Source organism: Curcuma longa, chromosome 21, assembly GCF_044706935.1.
Source record: "Curcuma longa cultivar G26 ecotype Majalengka, Jawa Barat chromosome 21, ITB_CL_G26_1.1, whole genome shotgun sequence".
Taxonomy (NCBI): Eukaryota; Viridiplantae; Streptophyta; class Magnoliopsida; order Zingiberales; family Zingiberaceae; genus Curcuma; species Curcuma longa.
Genome location: NC_133881.1, coordinates 11,973,892 through 11,992,132, shown reverse-complemented (window position 1 = coordinate 11,992,132; position 18,241 = coordinate 11,973,892). Strand labels below are relative to the sequence as shown.

General features: G+C 36.0%; 1 protein-coding gene across 1 annotated transcript; it reads right to left on the bottom strand.

Moving 5' to 3' along the window:
* Positions 1–2,289: 2,289 nt before the first annotated feature.
* Positions 2,290–3,844, bottom strand: LOC141815658 (uncharacterized). Its single transcript, XM_074703613.1, has 3 exons — positions 3,712–3,844; positions 3,488–3,617; positions 2,290–2,980 (listed from the first exon to the last, which is right to left on the bottom strand). The coding sequence occupies exons 1-3, from the start codon at positions 3,842–3,844 to the stop codon at positions 2,308–2,310; spliced, it is 936 nt and encodes a 311-aa protein (XP_074559714.1). The 3' UTR covers positions 2,290–2,307.
* Between the last annotated feature and the right edge of the window lie 14,397 nt (positions 3,845–18,241).

Here is an 18,241-nt window from a genome sequence, read left to right as displayed (position 1 = left end):
TAATAGTTCCTCACAGCGGACTTAGCTCGCGGTTAGGCCAAGGCCCAGCTAGCGGTCAGGCCAAGGGCGACCAGTGAGCTCACCCAGGCCAGGCTCGACGTTGATGATAGATAATAAGGCGAGAGATGTAGAGGGAAGAGTTTATCGGGAATTGCAAAGGCGGGGTGGGAATGCTGGAGCTTGGGGAGGAGAGGAATGCAGGAGCTCGGAGAGGAGCGTCAGAGAGTCGTGAGGAAGGTGGGAACGTCGGAGAAAGCTCAAGCTTGTGGACGGGGAAAAAATTATTTAGAAATTCCAAAAACGTAAAAATTAATGACAAAATTAAACTTCCACGTACGCTAAAACACAGAATAGCGATGCAGATTTAATTCTGTCACTAAATTAACGATGGACTTAAAGTCTATCATTAATTTTGTCGTTAAATTATGTTTTTATTGTTGTGAACATCAATATATACATTATTATTATATATATTTTTTATTTTTAATATGTATTGTTCGATTTTAATTTCAAAAATAAATCTGTATAGTTGATGTGATGGTAATATTTATTTTTTTATACACAACTCAGTCTTAATTTTTTTATTATATTTTTATTATTGAAAGTTATTTATAATATATAATAATTATTTTCATTATTTATAATACGGTCCCCAAATCTAAAATTAAATCTAGAGTCCCAACCTACTTGGATCCGCTCATGATTTTAATTTTTAATTGCTATGTACTTAACGGTTAATACATGTCGATATCCTATTTTAGTATGATTTTACATGTGTATCCCTACTATGACAATTACAGTTTGCTAATTTGAGGACTGTACTGTATCTGATTCTTTGAATAGATTAACTTCTAATGATCAATTTAGTTTAACGAAATTTTTTGATCGATCATAAATTAAAAAGTATACAGTTAGAAGAACGGCCTCAATTAATGTTTTAAGTTTATTATCTTATTAGAGAGAAAACCTTTTTAATACGTCACAGTGCATGCCCTTTGAGCAGTAAGAGAGGCTGTGGTAAATTAAATGATTTAATGGCAGTGCATATCAGTAGATTGGTTATCGTATGCGCTTTCTGATTTACTTTGATGGTCGGTGGAAAACTTTCGTGGGACCAAATCGGTCATTTCCAAGGATTGAGTTCATGAGACTAACTGAGATTTATCATTTTTTTTTTAAAGAAAGAGACTAAACATGTGGACAAAAAGGGAGGAAACTAAAAATAAAAATAAAAAAAATAAAAGGTAAAAAAATTCGAGTCGATCTCGAAAGACGATGTTAAATTCATCTTATATCGAGTCATTTTTTTCATAAATTTAATTAATTTGAGAATATATAGATTTATCTGGTAGGTTCGGTGCCTTTCTAAGGAAAGCGCCTCTTCACCATTGCAACTTCAATAATGTTGGTTAAACTCGTCACATCTCTTGTCAGCTGTGCTCTGGCAGTGGTATTAACTAATGAAGCCCTAAAGAAGTGATCCCCTCCATCTTTAATTCCTTCTTGATGGCCAATAGCAGCGAGATCAATTACTTAAACGACGATCGAAGACAAGATTTTTACAGGAAAAAGTTACACTAGATCGCCTTTCTGATATATCTTGTTCAAGTAGGACAAATCAATTAACCCCAAAGATCCTGTCCCTGTTAGATGAGATGAAATCTATATATATCTTCATAACGGTACGATATTGTCCACTTTGGATCCACGCTCTCATGATTTTGTTTTTTTTTTGCTTCACCGAAAAGGCCTCGTACCAATATATAATGAGATATTTTCTATTTATAACCCTAAGATCTTTTCCATATATTTCCAATGTAGGACTTTGATTGTATTCCAGCAATCTACCCCTAAAAAAAAAGACTACTAGGAGCCCCCTTAACGGTCCTAACGGACCCCTTATTGGTATGGATCTTAATAAACTTGCCCGGCCCCCTTAACAGTTCCAACGGACTCCTTATTGTAACGGATCCCAACGAACTCACCCCCTTAATAGTCCCAACGGATTCCTTATTGGTACGGATCCGCCCCCTTAATGGTCCCAACGGACCCCTTAATAGGAACTCCCACCACATTGATCTGCTCTGATACTACTGTTAGATCGCGATGGAATCTATATATATCTCCACAACGGTATGATATTGTCTACTTTGGACCTACGCCCTCATGATTTTATTTTTTTGAGTTTCACCTAAAAGACCTCCTACCAATAAAATATTTTTCATATAACTCCAAGATCTTATATATATATTTTTAATGTAAAATTTTAATTGTATTCCAGCAGTCCAGCACTGCATATAAGACATATTACATAATTATTTCCCAATCGCTATCCAGCACTGAGTTTTCTTGGTACCCACTCTCCTCCTCTACTAGCACCGGGCCATGTTCCCATGTTTCTTCGCTGTCGTCCCACTGCATCATCGTCCATGGTCCCATTTCCCCTGCCTCGTCCCACAGCTTCGCCTCCATGCTCTCCCAGTCCCAGTCCATTAGCAATTCGTCCTGCTGCACCTCAGAAGATCCGCAGTAGTACTCCACTTTATCAGGCGGCGCCACTAGTGATGCCCCTTCCTCGCTGTTCCTCTCCGGAGGATAGATCGAGCAGCTCATGTCCTCGATCAACTTCTCCAGTTCGAGGTCCAGGTCAACAGCGGCGGCGATGCTCGCTTGGTTCGGGTCAGCTGGATCCGCGACCACGCTTTGGAATTCCCTGCTCGCTGCGGCAATAACCGGTGCAGTTTGACCGTCGTTAACGTCGTCGTCATTCCCTGTAGTGGTACTGCTGATCTTCTTCATGGCCGACGACTTGCTCGTCCGGCCTCCGCGCCGCTTGCCTCCGCCGGGGAGCTTGCTGAGGTCGATCGCGGCGCTACTGATTCGCCGGTAACTTTGAATCCTCCGACTCAGGTGGGAGTTCCAGTAGTTTTTGATCTCGTTGTCTGTCCTTCCCGGGAGGTGCCGGGCTATGATGGACCACCTGTCATTATATAGCAAAAGCAAAAAAGCTCATGGCTGCCGTCGGCTTTGCAGGTCAAGTTTAATGCAGTCACATGTCACAATGGCACTGTTAAGACGCTTAGATATGCACGGTGTTAAGAAATTGCACTGTGGCTGTTCCTTTCATCAACCTAATTATTTGACGACCAATCAACAAACTACGAGGAGGATGTTTTCTTTTGCATGGAGGTGGAGAAAGCAGCATGAGGGAAACGATGCGATTACCACGGGTTACCACAACTTTCCCACGGGAAAAAACTGATACACGTAGCTCGATGGGACTCACTGCCTGAGTACACGTCGACTTGGTCAAACCAGCCACGGTAGTTACTTTCTCGTGGGCACAAACTTGAAAGCTTGCCACGGTATTAGAAAGAAAGAAGAGAAAGAAAGAGAGAGAAAAGTTTAAACTGTGCAGTCAAGGAGAAAGGCATGCTAAACCAGACAAAATAACGATCCTCTGAGATTGGATATATTGGACAAGTACCTGTTGCCAAGTGTTGCATGCAGCTTGACGATGAGCTCCTCCTCCTCTATGGTAAGGTTGCCTCTCTTCAGGTCGGATCTGAGGTAGTTTATCCACCTCAATCTGCAGCTCTTCCCGCATCTCAGCAGCCCTAATATATATCACATGATCAACTTCAATATATTAGCTTAACACGTGGAACTAATTATCTACATATAAACATCTATCTATCGATCTATCTCTACCTGCATTCTTGGGGAGCGATCTCCACGATCCTTCACCGTTAGAAGCGATATACTTGATGAGGATCTCGTCCTCCTCGGCTGTCCACCTCCCCTTCTTCAGCCCGACCTTGACGCAGCACGGAGTTCTTCCCATGGCGTCGGTACGTGGTGACTGAGCAGAGCCTGAGCCGGGCGAGGAGTATTTATAGTGGCGGAGTTCACTGTGGGTTTACTGTCGATCGGTCCGCATGAGCGGGCCAGGCGCCTTTACGATGAGGAAGGGAGGTGAAAAGCGGCGCATTATAAAGGGGAGAGGTGGAACAGAGGACACGTGTGTGGGCTGCGGCCGAGCGCGTACGCCCTTCTTCGCGGACTTCCAATCAACCACGTTACTGCTGCGCTGCTCTGCTCTGCGTTTAAGAACCCTAATTCTTACACGCCTTCTTCGCGTCGCGGCTCAACGTAAACAAATTATAAGTTGCCAACAAAGTATTGTGAGCTTATTTTATTTAAAAACATGTTTAAAAAAATATTATATCAACTAAAGAAAGTCAATAAAATATTTTCATTAAGAAAGTTTTTATTAAACTTATAAATAAATTAAATTATATATAATATAAAACTTGATAAATTTAAGCTAGAACTAAATGTTCATTAATATGTAAACAAATAAAGTTCAAATTAAACTCGTTAAGAATAAAAAGTCAAAATTGAATTAATTAATTTTAAACTTGACTTAATTTATTTACTTGCCTTAATTACTAAATAAATATAATTAAGTGCATATATGTGATGTAATTAATTGAGATAATATCAAATTCCTTCTCAAAATTGGTTGGATCAATTGTTAATTAGTGACCATTTTTTAACTAACCTGTAAGCTACAAACTTGAACTAAATCTTTTTCTAAAAAAATAGTCAAATCAAAGCTAGGCGAGTTTGATATCTCCGATCATGAAATCTGCATTGCCACCTTTGAAACAGTGGCCGTACTTGGTGTAATTAAGCTGGTGCACGTTGTTTACATTGTTTAGCTTCGATCTCAAGGATAGTTAAAGTTGGCCGAGGTTGTCACCACAAAAGGAAACTGGAGAATTAACACAACGTACATGGTGACAAAACCTATAATCAACATATTTAGATAAACAATCATGCACGTGAAGCCTTTAATCTCTACGTCCTTTCTCTCTACATGAAAATGCTCGAGTTTGTTTTTGCTGTACATAATGAACGTGTTAGACAATCAAATTTGCATGAGCAGGCCACCAAATTAAGTTTAAAATAAGTGCGAGAGTCCAAGGGATGGCACTAATGTCGTAGGACTTTGTAGCAGCCTTATGGTGTGTGTGTGTGTGTGTATCCCTCTAATTGTAGGTCAGCAGAAGAAAGTAGGGGCTTTAGGGTTTAGTGAGAGGTGGGCTTGGCAGAAACCTTTTGAGTAAGAGGTGTTGCTACCCTTTTACAAACAATGTGAGCAAGTTTGGTTCGTTCTAATTGTGAAGTTTATAATAAATATTTTTTCATCATTAATAAGTCATCGTAAAATTTTGTAAAAAAAATTCATTGTAAAATTTACGATGAAAAAATTTTTGTTATAAAATTCATGGTAAATCAATGACGAAATAAAATCTTCATTGTAAAACAACAACTCTAGAATTACGAAGAATTGTTCTAATGCATAAAGAATGGATTTCTTTTGTCATACTTAGTATAATTTAATAGCGCCCATAAATCTGATGATAAGTATCTAAAGATTTATATTGAATTTCAAGCACAAGAAGAAAAAGTTTATTTCCAAGATCTATTGGCCTAAAAATGGAATTGAAATGAAAAATAGATCATATTTGCATTTGCAACTACTTGTTAGAACCTTATGAGTTAGAAAGGGAGGTTGAATAACTCTATTCACTTCTTCTTGAAGTAGGACAAAGAAACTTTGAAGCGAACCAACCACAACACACACAATGTTAACTATGATGATTTTACTTGGTATCCATTTTTTTTAGGCGACTAATCCAAGGGTCCACTCCTAGCTCTCCACTTCTACTAAACCTTCTCATTCTCGGACAAATTCAGAAAGTGGAGAAACCTTCTTATAGCAGGATTACAATAAACTTGCAAAAGTAATAGTAGATAAAGCATAAAGAAGAAGAGGACTTTTACAATTATTTTGAGAGTTTTGTTTCCTATTCTTCAAATGATTGCTCTAAGTTGAGTAGTAGAACGCCAAATGGCTTTTAGAGCACTTGAGCAAGAAAATTTAGCATTTTAGCATGAACAATGGTGCTACAACGACTAACTTTCTCCTTTTATATCTGCTCATCTTTTTTTAAAATTTGTTCGATTGATTTCCTATACTAGTCAATTGATCTGGTAAGCGACCAAATAATGACTTCTGAATCTTCTGAAATCCTATATGATTTTATCAATTTTCAAGTATTAGTTGAATCAATTTATATATCAGTTGACTGATATGGTTGATCGAGTGACTAGTCGAACTAATTCTCTTCTATTCGCTTCCGAAACAGAATCAGTTGACTGATTATCCTTATCAGTCGAATCGATTCTTTTCTATTTGCTTTTGAATCATCATCAATCAACTGATTACTATTACCAGTCGAATCAATTCTCTTCTGTTCGTTTCTAAAACAGAATCAATTAATTGATTACCATGATCAGTCGAATCGATTCTTTTTTGTTCACTTTTAATTTGAATCAATTAGACTGATATAAACATCAGTTGACTGATCATATGCAGAAACGAAGCTGAACAGAAGTCTTTCCAGGATATCAGTCGATTGTAATTCACTTCCATTTGACTAGACCACTATTAGTTGAATGGATAGCATGATCAATTGACTGATGATAGTTTTCGATTATTTTAATGATCGAATTCGTCTAAGAATTTTCTACTCACACGCCCCTATTACCTCATGCCAGATGAACATCCTATTCTTTGGACTTTTGATGCATCCTTTCCCTCAAATCTGATCCACCCACGCATCTGATCTCCTGATTAGCTCGGTTAATCTTCTCTTGCCAAGAATATGATCATCGACTTTCTTGGACTTCACTTACCTTACATCTGACCTTCTGACTTGCAAAGACTTCCTCTTGCCAAGAATCCAATTCTCGACCTTCTTGGACTTCTTTCTACCAAGAATTTAGTCCATGACCTTATTGGACTTTCCTTTACCTTGCATCATGTCTTCATACCTACAAGGACTTTCTGTACACTTGATACACATGTGAAGTTTCTTTTTATTTTGCTCTAAGCTTGACTGATGTCAACCATCAAAACTATAGTTCGTGGGCGTGATTGCATCAACAATCTTCCCCTTTTTAATATTTGACAACACTTACGCTTAGAGTGTATTATCTCCCCCTTTGACAAATATCAAAATTGTAAAAACAGTAGAGGAAAGATATGAGTTAAGAACAGTATAACATCAAGATAATGTTAGCAAGAAAGCACATCGAGGGTGACCTGTTAGATTTGAGAAGTGTTCTAAGGTAATCACCGTACGGTTATATTATTTATTGGATAAATAGCAATTCAGTACTATTTGAATGCACATTTTATATTTGTTTAATTAGATTTTAAACTCATTTATTAAATGTCTGTAATAAGATTCATATCATGAGAGAATTTATGATTGGATCATAACTAGTGAGCATCTCTACATGTGCAATTATGAATGTATTGAAATTATCCCTAATCGAGGAATTGATGAACATGAACGCCATCGATTCTGTCGAGATTAGCACGTTTTCAACTCCTTGGTTAGTTAAGCAACTGATCTCGTTGGCTGAAGACATTGGATGTTTAAAGTTAAATATGGATGCTGGTTAAAGGTAATCAGTTTATTAGAATGACCTACCATGAGACTTCACATGGTTCTATACATATGTCAATGAAAATCTCAGTGCAGCTTAAGTGCGAGTTTCCTTTTACTTGCGATATTCAAGTCACCTTGATCATAAAGACTTATACTTTGGCATCTTAAGCAAGCATAATAGCATGCCAACTAGCATAGACTGTGATGTTGATTTTGAAGACCAACATTATAATGTTCTAAAAGTTTTAAATCATTTTGAGCACTATTGAGAGGACTTTAAAATAGTAAAAGATAACTTATTTAGACTCAGGTTCACCTAATAAACCCAGAAAAGTTAAAATAGGTCCGATCGGAGCTCTCTAAGTCCATCATGGATTTTGATCAAAACCCATTAATGAACCTAGATGACTTGAATTTTTAAAATTTTATAATGAGATGAGAGTGTAGAGTGTGTAAAAGATAGATATGATGAGAAATTCTAGTCATGAGTCTCCTACACGAAGTTATAGATTCGTGCCAATTAGCACAAAATCTGAAACTTTTTAAACTTTTTAAGCAATATTGAAAATCCTTTACGATTATAACACTACAAAAAAATGACAATTTTGGGACGAAAATTAGGGACGAATTATTTTCGTCGTAAATTTGCAACGAACTTTGTAACGAAAAATGGATTCATCGCTATTTTTCAACATATTTGGCGATGAAAAAATATTTGTTGCTAATTTTGCAACAAATAAAATTCATCGAAAAAGTCGTTGTAAAATAATTTTTTATCACAAAATTTATCACAGATTTGCGATGAAATAATATTTCGTTCCAAATCTATGACAAAATACAAATTCGTCGTAGAATTGGCGACGAAACCCTGTTTCGTCGCTAATTCTACGATGAAACGGGGTTTTATCACCAATTCTACGATGAATTTAGCGACGAAACGGGGTTTCATCGCTAAATTTAACATATAAACACTAATTTGGTCTGATAACCGTGTGCTCGCCAAAATTTAGTGAAATTTTACGACGAAACAAAGTTTCGTCGTAAAATTCATCATAGAATTGACGACAAAACTGAGTTTTGTCGCCAATTCTGCGACGAAAATGTGTTTCGTCACATATTTTGCGATGAATTTTGTGACAAAATCGTTTCGTCGCCAAAATCAACACTTAACCATTGAATCTACCTCGATACCCACTTACCCAATCTAGGATTTTTTCTTCTCTCATGTGATCTGCTCATGCCGTCGTTGCAAACAGTAGGAAAAAGCTCTGTTTTGGCCGGATTTCTTCAACAAAGGCAGCCTCCAAGCTAGGTACGTGTTTCCTCCCTTCTTTTCCTCCTCCATTGCTCGTCTGCTCGATGCACGGGCTCTGAATCGAAGTGTCGGCAGTTGGTCGCGGCGGCCGCTAACCGCTAGTCGCGAGGCGCCGACCGCTGGTGTCACTGGTTGCTGGCCGCAGGGGCCTGGCCGAGGGTGCCGCTGGCTGCGCGCGGCGGCTGGTGGACGCTGGCCGCGGACCATGAGTCGCAGCGGCTGGTGGCCGGTGGCCGGTGCCCGCAACCTCTGGTGGCCGGTGGCCGCAGCCTCTGGTGGCCGCATGTCGCGCCGGCTGGTGGCCGCTTGCTGCTAGCCGCACCGACTGCCAATTTCTGGCTGCTGGCCGCGCCAGCTGTCCGCTGACCATTGGCCGCGCAAGCTAGTTGCATGCTGGTCGCGCTTGGTTTGTGCAGATTTACAATTTAATATTAATTAATTATTGATTAATTAATACATATTTAGAAGTTTTTGCTTAATTATATTGAATTAAAGTATTGATTAATTTTTTAATGTTGTTTGTGCAGGTTTACAATTTACGTGGACGAAACTAATTGGAGAAATGCTCGTATTTGTTTATCGACTTGAGGTATATTTATAAGTATAGTTGATTTAGAAATTTAATTAGCATTTATATATAATTGTATTTATTTTAATATTAATATTTAATATTCTAATTTAGTTTGAATTAATTAGACTAATCATAAACCGTACGTAAACCCTAAATCCTAAAACCCTAAATTATAAAATCATAAATTGTAAACCCTAAACCCCTAAAAAACTAAACCCTGGCCTAAATCCTAAAACGTAAACCGTAAACTCCTAAACCCTAACCCCTAATCCTAAACTGTAACCTCTAAACCCTAAACCCTAAACCCTAAATCACTAAACCCTAAACCTAAACCTTAAACCCTAATTAAACCCGGCCCCTAAACCCTAAACCTAAATCCTAAACCCTAAATCCTAAAACCCTAAACCCAAAATTCTAAACCCTAAATCCTAAATCGTAAACCCTAAACCCTTAAAAACCTAACCCCTAAAAATCTAAACCATAAACCCTAAACCCTAAAATCTTTAAATCTTTAAACTCTAAACGCTTAAACCCCTAAATTCTAAAACCCCAAACCCTTTTATTTTAATGTTAATATTTATTTTTATAATTTAGTTTGAATTAATTATACATATTTAATTGATGAAGAGATAAGTAAGAATAAGTTTATAAGTAAAAAATTATAATTTATGGGATTAGAACAAGTTTTGATGAATTAAGAAAGAATTATTGATGAATTATATTTGAATATGTTGGAATTTGTGGGTTCAAGAAAAATGTAGAAAATACGAAGTTGGAAAAATTTTGATTTACTAGATAGATTTATAATATTTTAACTGTACTTTTTTCCATTATAGATCATTTCTCTTGACTTGGTGATGTATTTTGATTGGACACATCCTTTATAGATTTGACATCATGGTAAGTTTTTAATATTTTTCATTATGCAAATAATTTTAGATTTTCTAATATGTTTCCTAATATATATTTTTACAATGGCAACGCAGTCGACGCAACAACAGTCATACACCTACAACCCCCACTCCTTCAGGTGCAGTCCCCTCTCCTTCAGGTGCAACCCCCTCTTCTTTAGGTGTAGCTCCCTCTCCTTCAGGTGCAACCCCCTCTCCTTCAGGTGCAGCCCCCTCTCCAGGACCTTCCCATTCCCCAAGAGCCATGGAAGGTCCTTCAACTCGATAGTCTACTGCAGATACACGAGAGTTGATAGTCCCTCTCGGCGATTCATAAGTATTTTAAATTAATTATATTGTCAATTATATCTTTATAATTATTTAACATCATTTATTTGATATTGTATTATAGTTTTATTGATTCTGTATGGGTTATTCACGGTATTAATCGAATCATGAATAACCTTTGACGAGGGGATTCGATGAGTTATACAAGCACTCCTGATTCCATCAAAGAGTTGTGGTAGAATGAATTTAAGGTAAACTATCCATTTAATTATATATATATATATATATATATATTATTATTGAATATATACTAAATTATTTGTTTTTACTTTCAGTGAACATTTACTTGGGTTCTTACTGATGAAGTGGAAATTAGACATATTTTTTTTAAAAAAAATATGGTAATCACATCCGACATATCTTAAATCATGCAAAAACAAAGGGAAAAAAGTCACCTTGCATTAACGATGAGAATTAGGTTCAAATTTCTCAGTTTTGGGAAACTGAAGAAAGTCGGAAGAGGAGTAACCAGAATAAGCTTAATCAAGCTTATAATTCTGGTGCCATATCTGCGACGTATGCGGGCGGCTCAATCAATATTAATGAGCATACGGGCAGATTGGTAATTTATTTCAACTACTTCAATTTAAATTTATTTCATATTAATGTTTATTATTTCTAACAATGTTTTTTTAGGCTAAGGAAATGGGGCGAGATCCTGATTTTATTGATACTTTTACTCGCACATTAAAAAAAAGACAAAAGTTGGAGCGGGGACCGAGCAAAAACTATTAAAATTTTAATGTGTATCTAAATATTTTTGTGTTTAATTTCTCAAATATTACAACATATTAATATTTCTTTTGATAATACAGGATAAATATTCTGAGCTTGAGCTAGTACAACGAGCTTCAAGTGCTAGCTCTGGAAATGATGAATTTGAGCTCTCAGTTGAGAATGATCTGAGTCTATAGCTAGAGGCCAGTGGGGGATCCAAAGATGGTGGAAAAATCTTGGATATGGGTTCTTTGAGCAGAACCCATAGAGTTGCTGGTAGCTCTTCTATTACCTCCCCAGCCATCACATCATAGATCCATAATTTGACTGAGGAGGTAACCCACTTGAAAGAGTTATTGATGCAAAGAGATCAAAAAATGATGCAAAGAGATCAGCAAATGAGACAAAAAGATCAAAAAATTAATAAATTACGAAGACAACAAGACCTGATCTTGCAACATCTTCAGTTGCAATCCATTCCTGGTGATGACGACGATGACGACGACGACGACGATGGTGGTGGTGATTCTTCATGAGTTTTTTTTATGTATGAATGTTTTACAATCATTACTTTATTTATCATGCATTTTATTAGAGCTGCAAGTTAATAATTTATATATTTTTAGTAATACTGTTTATTTTTGTTTAAACAGGTTTTTTTTAAAAAAATTAGAAAAAGAGATAAGTCTTTACATATTTAGTTTATATGTTTAAGTTTTAATTTTAAGAATGATACTTTCTCTTTATCATGTTTTCTTATGTAGGAGAAAAAAAGATAGTGACGGAGAAGAAAGTAGAGTCTCCAGAGAGCACAAACGACCACGATGATTATATTTTATCTTTTCTTCGTCCTCAGACTTGTTTATATCAGTACTTTGTATGGATTTGCTGGATTGTTATGACTAGATATTGGTTGGACTTATAGACATGTGTACATGTCTATTGTGGATCTTTGTATGGATTGCATCATTTGAATTTTGTATATTATGCATGTTATGGATTATGGACGTTGATATGGATATTTGTATATATGGATCTTTGCATAATGAATGAATGGATGTTGTTATGGATTGTTTCATATTTATGTATTGTTATGGATATATGGATGTTGATATTGATATTGATATTGATGTGTATGTGACAGGTCATATGTATTTTATAAATCAATTCGATTGGATCGATATTTGATTTTATATACGGGATAATCAGTAAATAAGTAGATTTGGGGGGAAAAATTAATTTTACGATGAATTTTATGACGAAAATCATTTTCATCGCAAATTGACGATGAATTTTACGACAAAAACTAGTTCGTCGCAATTCTATCGTAAGTTACTATTTATCAAAATTTTATAATGAAAAACCAAATTCGTCACAAAATTCATCGCTAATTGGCGATAAATTTTGCAACGAATTTGATTTTTTGTCATAAAATTTAGTGACAAAATTAGAATTTTCATCGCAGAGTTTGGCGACGGTTAGATTGCGACGAATTTAAATTCATCGCAAATGCTAGATTTTTTGTAGTGTAACGGAGATTGCCCTTGGACTCTCAGGCACTATAGAAATCTATAGGAGTTGGAATGAGTTTGATTCAAGCTTCGTAAGTCTATCAATAGATTTTGATAGAAATCCATTGATGAATCTAGGGTATTTAGATTTTTAAAATTTTGCCATGAGATGAAAGAAGTTAGTGTTTAGAAGGTATATATGGTATTTATGCCTGATTTTGACATCCCTATGATTAATTATATGTAAGTGTCAAATGTCTGCTTTCAGAGGTCATAACTTTTAACTTGGGTATCAAAATGGGGCGTTCTACGTGCCAAATTAAAGTTCGTTCAGATATTTACATCTGCTACCAGAGTGGAACCCCATAAAAATGTTGTTTAAGACTTTTTCAGAGGTTTAAAAGAAATTTTATATTTTTTAATTAATTTTTATCCATAACTTATCATAAGGATGTTAAAACTAATCATGGATACAATAAATACCTTAATTCACTGCACTATCCTCTTCTATTTCATGATAAATTTTCAAAAATCCAAAACTCGTAGGTCTATTAATAGGTTTTGGCCAAAACTCATTGATAGACCGAGAGAACTTTGATTAGATTCATTCTAAGTGTTATAATTTTCTAAAGTTCCCTAAAGTCTATACCCAGATATATTAATTTGAAGTCATTAATAATAGTGATAAGAAGGTCTTCAAAGTTTTAGACTTTAAGACAATTGACACATATACATAATTTATTGTAAGGATGTCAAAACTAAGATGAGACATCATACATAACTTCACTACACTACTCTCTTCCATTAAATGTCAACTTTTCATAAATTCAAGTCGTGTAGGTCCATCAATGAGTTTCCATCAAAATTCGTTGATGGACCTGGAGAGCTCCAATTAGAGTTATTCCAACTCTTGTGAGTTTATTAGGTGAATCTGAGTCCAAATAATCCCTCTTTTATTATTTTAAGACTCTCCTAATAATGTTCAAAATGATTTAAAACTTTTAAAATACTATAATATTATTTTTCGAATATCAGTATCACTGTAATATTGGTCTTCAGAAATCAACACCACAACGATATTGATATTTAAGCTATGGTACTAGTTTCTGAAGATCAATACCAAAGTGATTTTTATTTTATTTTTTATTGATAAAATCAAGTCTCATTATTATTTTTAATTTTTTATTATTTTATAATTAAATATTAAAAATAGAAAAATATTTTTTTTGTTAACCTTATTTTATATTTTTTTATTTTTTATTAAAATTTTAAAATTAAAAATAAATAAATTTAAAGGATTATTTATTAAAGTTTAAACCATCAAAGTTTAAACGATATTTAAATTAATTTAATTTAATTTAAGATGAAAGAAAAGAGAGAAACATAGAAGTGAAAAGTGAAAAGATGTTGCATATATCATGCATGAGAAGAGAGAAAAAAAAAGACTACTCTTATAGGTAGAGGGGTAAAATTAAAATTAAATATATCGTTTGAGAATTTTAAAATTTTGATGTGTCTTTTGAGAATTTTGAAATTTTGAGTGCCTCTTTTGGAATTTATCACTTGTCATTTAATCATAACCCACATTTTGTTTGCACTTGACTACGTGGAAGAAACAATCAAATCACTTATCAAAGCAAACCTAATTTCTACATGAAATCTCAATCTCATAAATTTTGACACCTTATGTTACTAGTCAAAATCACACACGCATTAAAGATTTCTTGTCATCACAAATCAAATAGCTCCTCTATTTGTAATTAAATAGCTTAATTACATTCAATTAATTATACCTAATAATTACTTCTCAATGACTTTATAAGTTAAATAAATTATCTAGAGATTATTATCTCACGATTTTTTTATTTAGAATATATCAGGGAAGAAAAAATGTACATAAATGATGGAGCTCATATAAATTTGTGATATTTCCCACCCAATCTCTTCTAAAACTCTTACCCTTAGCAACTGAGTGTGTGTGGGAATTCTTATTTCTAAGAATCCTTTTTATCTTATACTACTGTTTTAATATTTGTACCTCAAATTCAATTGATATATAATTGACTTTATATATATATATATATATATATATATATATATATATATATTATATATATATATATTCTGCGCGACTCTTTCATGTGCGCCCATGAGTGCCACATCGATTCACTGTCCATCACGCGATCGCGCACAGATCTGACCATCCAAATGTGGGAATGCATAATGTTTCGCGCTCGACCCCCGCTGCTGCCCCTGTCGCTGCTGCCGCGCCATCCCGCCACCGCCGGCCGTCCGCCCGGACGCAATCGAAGCGCCGCTTACCAGTGCATCGGCCGGCATCGGATTTCAATCGAATTGTGATCGGAATCCGGTGCAATTTGGCCGGAAACGCGGCCGGCAGTGGCGCGCGCCAATTTCTGACCAAATCACGATCGAATTTCGACCAAATCGCGGTCGAAGATCGACCGAGGAAGGATCACCGTCGCACGCCGGTCCTTCTTCGGCGGGTCTTTGGCCGCGATTTGGCCGAAAACGACGTGTGTCACTGTCGACCGCATTCCGACCAAATTGCACCGGATTCCGACCATAATTCAGTCGGAATCCGAGTGGTGCATCAATCGGGCCCGGGCCGGCGGTCGACAGTGGTCGGACGGCACGGCGAGGGCAGCGACAACGGTGATGAATCGACTATGTCACTCACGAGATCACGCGAACAGCGCGGGTCGCGTAGAATATCAATTATATTATATTATATATATATATATATATATATATATTCAATTTTTACAATCCGATAATTGTTGGATATTGGGGCCTTAATGGACCAATACGGTTTTGTAGAAAAATCAGAATGCCATCAATTGATGAAAGTCATAATTGACTTCAAAATCGAAATCTACGTTTCGCGTAGATAGATTTAGACTATTAATTTGCTCAAAACCGATTAAGGTGAATGAAAAATTAATTGTTTAAAGTCGGCCCAAATAACATTAATTATTCATTAATGTTATATATAAGGAAATACATGGGAGAATAGTCCCACATCGGAAATTTTCGATGTGTTTTCTTTCCTTATTAATGATGCTGTGTTAATGGAGTTAACACAAAAAGACTAGGTGCTCTCTTCTCAGGGGCGAGCAAGTGCTCGCACCTGTGAGCCCGCCACCCGTCACGTGTGCACGTGCGCAATGGGCGCTTTGTAGGCGCACTTTGCACTTCGCGTCATCGCGAGGAGTTTAAATTTATGCTCCAGATGGCATTGCAGTGCCTACGTGGCACTCGGGTGACGTGTCAGGCTCGTATCTGACGTGGCAATGCCTGTGTGGCATCCACGTGGGCAAGAAGCGATGACTGGACTGTTGATTGGGCGAACGGATGACAACCGTTGATCAAAGAGGTGTGATGGATCGCTTGTGATGCGATCTGGAGCGTTGGATCGCGAAGAGTCACGATCTGACCGCTTGGGATGAGACTTGATCTGAAGCGTCAGATCGAATGGATCATTAGATCCAGATCCAATGGCTGATGACAATAGGCGAGATCTGAGGGTCATAACCCTTCAGATCTGATGGATGAGATTAAAGTGGGCTATGTGAAGGGTTACAACCTTTCAGATTGGACGATCCAGATCGATCCAGCCCAAGGAACACATCCTCTCACCCAAAAGGCATTCAACCTCTTCATTTGGTATAAATAGATCCCTCCAGATGCTGGAAAGATCATCGAATTCATTGATTTAACTCTCCCTTGTGCATTCATCCCATCTAGTGCATTCGGAGTCCAAAAAGCCTACGAGAAAGTTCGTCGGTCTCGGAATTTGGAGTGCTATTATTCCGAGACATTCGTCGTTGTATCTTGGGAACGAATTGCTGCTATCCGTTAGCACTGTAGCGGAGCAATATTGTTTACGGAGATAGTGTTGAACACTAGCCTCGACGATCCATATCAGTTTGTGTACTCCCGGAACTACCGGAAACAACAATAATTATATATTTCGGCTTTTCTGCTTCTAAATAAATACATCGTAAGGTTTTTTTTTAGATTTTTTTATCTTGTATCTATCATTATCAATAAAACAACGCACGAAATAATTTGAAAAATCAATGTGAACCATCCTTCTCATCCACTTTGTCGAGACAACTTGATCTTTTTAATGGGCCCATCCTCCTCATCATATTTAATTAGTTGGGTTGGTCTATCCTAATAGTCTGTTTAACTCAATAGTTTAACTCATCAGATCAGTTGATCCACTTGACCCATTATATCCATCTTAGTGTAGTCGATCGACTTGGCTTATTTGATCAACTCAGCTAATCCAACCCATTGATCTACCTAACTGCCTAGATATATAGTTAGTCAACTCGGTCAACCTGAACTCCTTATGTCACAACTATGCTAGTCCAACTCATTTATTCGCCAAACACCTAGTGTATTATCATTATTAAAATTCAATTTCTCTTGAACATAAACTAAGTGCAAAGCCAAAACACAACTATACGAAGGCAGGGTCAATTGAATGGTAGATGTACTTAACAAATTGCCTAAAGAATTAGCTAAAGGGGTAATTCGATGCACGAACCTTTTGTCAGTGCGGGATCTCAAAAAATAATCGGATCACATTAAATCTATTATATACATATAGTCTTATTTTACATTTTATAAGAGACTATTTTTAAAATTTGAATCCGTAGTATCATATGATAATAATTTTACAGTTGTCCAAAACTCTCATTCTGACTAAACAACTAAGTTAACCTTCTAAAAATAAATACCCAAATCATAGCGACTAAAAGAAGACATAAGGATATCATTATTTGGTTAGCGCAATTGTGACTTGTTGCGTCTGATTCCAAAGTCAAGATTTTCTATAACATCTAGATTAAGTATAATTTTGAAAAAAAAAGAAAAAGATTTTTTTTTTGTAAAACGCAAACGTAATAGCTAAAAAATAATTAAAATATATATGATATTTTAATATTCTGGCTATCAATTTTTATAATTTTGTTAAATTTAGATATTAATATCTTAAAGAGTACAGTATTAAAAATATGTAAGTGATTGAATATGTCATATTGGACGATATATATATCCAAATGATGTATTTAGATGTTGATAGAGTGTAGGAGGAGCTACCTCAAGTATAGAGGTCCAAGTTTTAAAATGGACTTATATATTTTGATTCTACTTTGAGAGTACTTAATTCTCAAAGTATATTTATATAATATGTATTTATTTATGATAAAAATAAAATATATATGATATTGTATTAACGCTGACAGTTTTTTTTATCAATGGTCTAGTGCATCATTTTTATTGCCTTAAATAACGCCAACGCCTCTCTTCCTCCGCCACCACAGTCC